The 4,061-nt window shown below is 40.9% G+C and overlaps 1 protein-coding gene across 1 annotated transcript in view; it reads right to left on the bottom strand.

Moving 5' to 3' along the window:
• The window catches only part of slc1a7a (solute carrier family 1 member 7a), a gene marked incomplete at both ends in the record, with an annotated part of 34,994 nt that extends 32,770 nt beyond the window's left edge, over positions 1-2,224 (bottom strand). Inside the window, 1 exon segment of the mRNA XM_084333961.1 lies at positions 2,013-2,224. Within this exon segment, the coding sequence (XP_084190087.1) occupies positions 2,013-2,224 (212 nt within the window).
• Positions 2,225-4,061: the final 1,837 nt, after the last annotated feature.

Genomic DNA, 4,061 nt, shown 5'->3' with positions numbered 1-4,061 from the left:
AACCCCCTCCAATGTACAGTAATTTACCTAGTATGGTTTTGTCAATATTCCAATGTACAGTTTTGCTTGTACAGTTGTACAGTGTTTCCCCCCCCCCCCCCCCCCCCCCCCCCCCCCAACCCCACCCAGCCTCCTCCAATGTACAGTTTTTACATGAAATGTATATACTCCCTTTTCTGGACTCTTTTTGTACCACAAACAGTACTGTATTTGCAAATCTGATATGTCATAAATGTATAGATGTAGCAGTACTGTCTATCTGTATGTCATGTGTGTCATATATGTCCTGATGAATTGAAAATGGGGGACCCTGATGTAAACAAGACGAAAGTCTTTCTCTGGTCTGCATCCTCTTAACAATTGTGTGTATTGAGCTGTACTGTATTGTACCCATTCTGCAATCTGTTAATAAAGTTTTCAATCAATCAATCAATCAGACGTTCACTGGATCAGAAACAAAAATTAAGTCAATTGTGCTCTGGGTAGTGTGGCAAATTCTAGTAGGCTCCTGAATTAGTTGGGATGTAGGCTGGTAAAGATATGCCTCCTAAAGTGTGAAAACGGAAGTACAGGAAGTACAGGCTACAGGCTTTCCGGTGTTGACAAAACAATTATAGAAACGTGTGAAGTGCACAATATTTCCTCGTTTAAGCCACTGCAACGGCTTTGCCTGAAGAATTGACTACATGACCGCGAGGTTCCAGCTTGTTTGCCGACAGGATTCGGGAAAAGTTTGGTCCGTTCGGAGGCAGCTTCCAGGGGAAGTACATACACCGGGAAATTCGGGAATTCTACCCCACAGACACTTTCGGCCGTAGTTCCTTACCAGGCTTTATCTCACGGAGGAGATAAAACTGGGAACGAGGTTAGTTGGGATAAGTCAAATATCCTGCAACACCGGCCAAAGCCCTTGATTATGTCGGTCATGATTTCTTCAATGCATCAGTGTAAAAATCACCAATTAAAATGCATTCCTTCTCTATAAATTTGGGACGTGTTAATAAAACGTTCTCCAGGTGTTCATAGAAAGAGTTATGCTGTGGTGCACGATAACAAACCCCTAGAAGTGACTCTTGAGAAATTCATCCTCTCTGTGTTTTGGAGCCACGTTATAACTGTACCACGATGGACAAACATGTTATAACTGTACTGTACCGTGATGGACAAACATGTTATAACTGTACTGTACCGTGATGGACAAACACGTTATAACTGTACTGTACCGTGATGGACAAACATGTTATAACTGCATAATGTGAAATAATGTGGATGGATCACCCATGAGATACAACTAGGGATGTCCGATATTATCGGCCGACCGATATTATCGGCCGATATCGGCAGTAAAATGTGATATCGAAAAATATCGGTATCGGTAAAAAAAACAAAACAATAACAATTTTTTACATTTATTTAACCTTTATTTACCCAGGCAAGCAAGTAAGAACCAATTCTTATTTTATTTATTGTCAAAAGTATGCATGTTGGTTTAATTCAACAACAAGAGATATGTAATGTTAATTTTAACTTTTTTTATTATCATATTTTGCACAGATAATGCTTACATTTAGAAAGCCTTTTGAATGCATCCAGTGAAATTATTAGTTACCTGAAATTATTCAGTTTTTTGGGGGGAAACCCTGCATATATCGGTATCGGTTGATATCGGTATCGGTATCGGTATCGGAAATTAAGAGTTGGACAATATCGGAATATCGGTATCGGTAGAAAATCCAATATCGAGCATCCCTAGTTATAACTGCACTGTACCCCACGATGGACAAAGAGCAGAATGCTGATCGTGTGCACTGGGCCTTGACCATATTCACACGGTGGCCATTTTGCTCTTATGTCATGCTCAGGTTGCTTTTGAACCAGCTGGATAAAATGGAGTGTAATTTCTGCAATTTATATACATAATGTGAAATAATGTGGATGGATCACCCATGAGATACAACCTCGTACAATACTGATAGCTATAGCGGAACATTCTTGATTGACAGTCCCCTCACCGAATAAGATCCAGCAGGGCGTCAGCGGAGCTCACGATTGCCTTCTGGCTCTCGTCCGAGTCCTCCTTCTGGGCGGCGCCGCCCGGGTGGATGATGGACACCATGACGATGCCGACCACCACGGCAACAAACGTGGTCCACAGGTAGTAGGAGACGGTCATGATGCCCAGGCGGCTGGAACACTTGGCATCCAGGGCAGCCAGACCGGACATCAAACTGAGGGGGGGGGGGGGAGGGAGGGAGGGAGGGAGGGAGAAAGAGAGAGATAGAGAGAGAGAGGGAGGGAGAGAGAGAGAGAGAGAGAGAGAGAGAGAGAGAGAGAGAGAGAGAGAGAGAGAGAGAGAGAGAGAGAGAGGGGGAGAGGGGGGGGAGAGAGAGAGAGGGAGAGGGGGGGAGAGAGATAGAGAGAGAGAGAGAGAGGCACAATGTTAGTAAGTAGGGGTGTAAAGGTACACGTATCCGTACCGAACCGTTTCAGTGTGTACCGTACCGAATGGCTGTGTAGTGTACCGAATGAATACAACTGTATGTTAACCACTAACGACCGCCCACCGGGGGCTGTTTTTTTTCACAATCTAATATAATAAAAAATTAAATATTTTTTACAAGTCGATTATTAATTTCAATATAGAATATTCGTTGACAGCCCTACAAGTACAATTAGTTACTGCACACTACACCACCCCTGAGTGGAACATGGAAAGCAAAACTTCCCCCCACTGTACCGAAAACCCGTACCGAACCGTGACTTCAAAACCGAGGTACGTACCGTATCGTGGTTTTTGTGTACCGTTACACCCCTATTAGTAAGTGTTAGGAATGATGTTAGTAAGTGTTAAGAATGATGTTAGTAAGAGTTGAGAGTAAAGAGTGGAGTAAAGAGTAAAGAGTAAAGAGTACAATGTTTACTTTAGGTCTAGTGGAGTAAAGAGTGCAATGTTTACTTTAGGTCTAGTGGAGTAAAGAGTACAATGTTTACTTTAGGTCTAGTGGAGTAAAGACTACAATGTTTACTTTAGGTCTAGTGGAGTAAAGAGTGCAATGTTTACTTTAGGTCTAGTGGAGTAAAGAGTGCAATGTTTACTTTAGGTCTAGTGGAGTAAAGAGTACAATGTTTACTTTAGGTCTAGTGGAGTAAAGAGTGCAATGTTTACTTTAGGTCTAGTGGAGTAAAGAGTGCAATGTTTACTTTAGGTCTAGTGGAGTAAAGACTACAATGTTTACTTTAGGTCTAGTGGAGTAAAGACTACAATGTTTACTTTAGGTCTAGTGGAGTAAAGAGTACAATGTTTACTTTAGGTCTAGTGGAGTAAAGACTACAGTGTTTACTTTAGGTCTAGTGGAGTAAAGAGTACAGTGTTTACTTTAGGTCTAGTGGAGTAAAGAGTACAATGTTTACTTTAGGTCTAGTGGAGTAAAGAGTACAATGTTTACTTTAGGTCTAGTGGAGTAAAGAGTACAGTGTTTACTTTAGGTCTAGTGGAGTAAAGAGTACAGTGTTTACTTTAGGTCTAGTGGAGTAAAGAGTACAGTGTTTACTTTAGGTCTAGTGGAGTAAAGAGTACAATGTTTACTTTAGGTCTAGTGGAGTAAAGAGTACAATGTTTACTTTAGGTCTAGTGGAGTAAAGAGTACAATGTTTACTTTAGGTCTAGTGGAGTAAAGAGTACAATGTTTACTTTAGGTCTAGTGGAGTAAAGAGTACAGTGTTTACTTTAGGTCTAGTGGAGTAAAGAGTACAATGTTTACTTTAGGTCTAGTGGAGTAAAGAGTACAATGTTTACTTTAGGTCTAGTGGAGTAAAGAGTACAATGTTTACTTTAGGTCTAGAGGAGTAAAGAGTACAATGTTTACTTTAGGTCTAGTGGAGTAAAGAGTACAATGTTTACTTTAGGTCTAGTGGAGTAAAGAGTACAGTGTTTACTTTAGGTCTAGTGGAGTAAAGAGTACAATGTTTACTTTAGGTCTAGTGGAGTAAAGAGTACAGTGTTTACTTTAGGTCTAGTGGAGTAAAGAGTACAATGTTTACTTTAGGTCTAGTGGAGTAAA

This window comes from Notolepis coatsorum (genome assembly GCF_963971535.1).
Source record: "Notolepis coatsorum genome assembly, chromosome: 17".
Lineage (NCBI taxonomy): Eukaryota > Metazoa > Chordata > Actinopteri > Aulopiformes > Paralepididae > Notolepis > Notolepis coatsorum.
The sequence above is the reverse complement of the archived record's forward strand: the minus strand, read 5'-3'. Positions and strand labels throughout refer to the sequence as shown.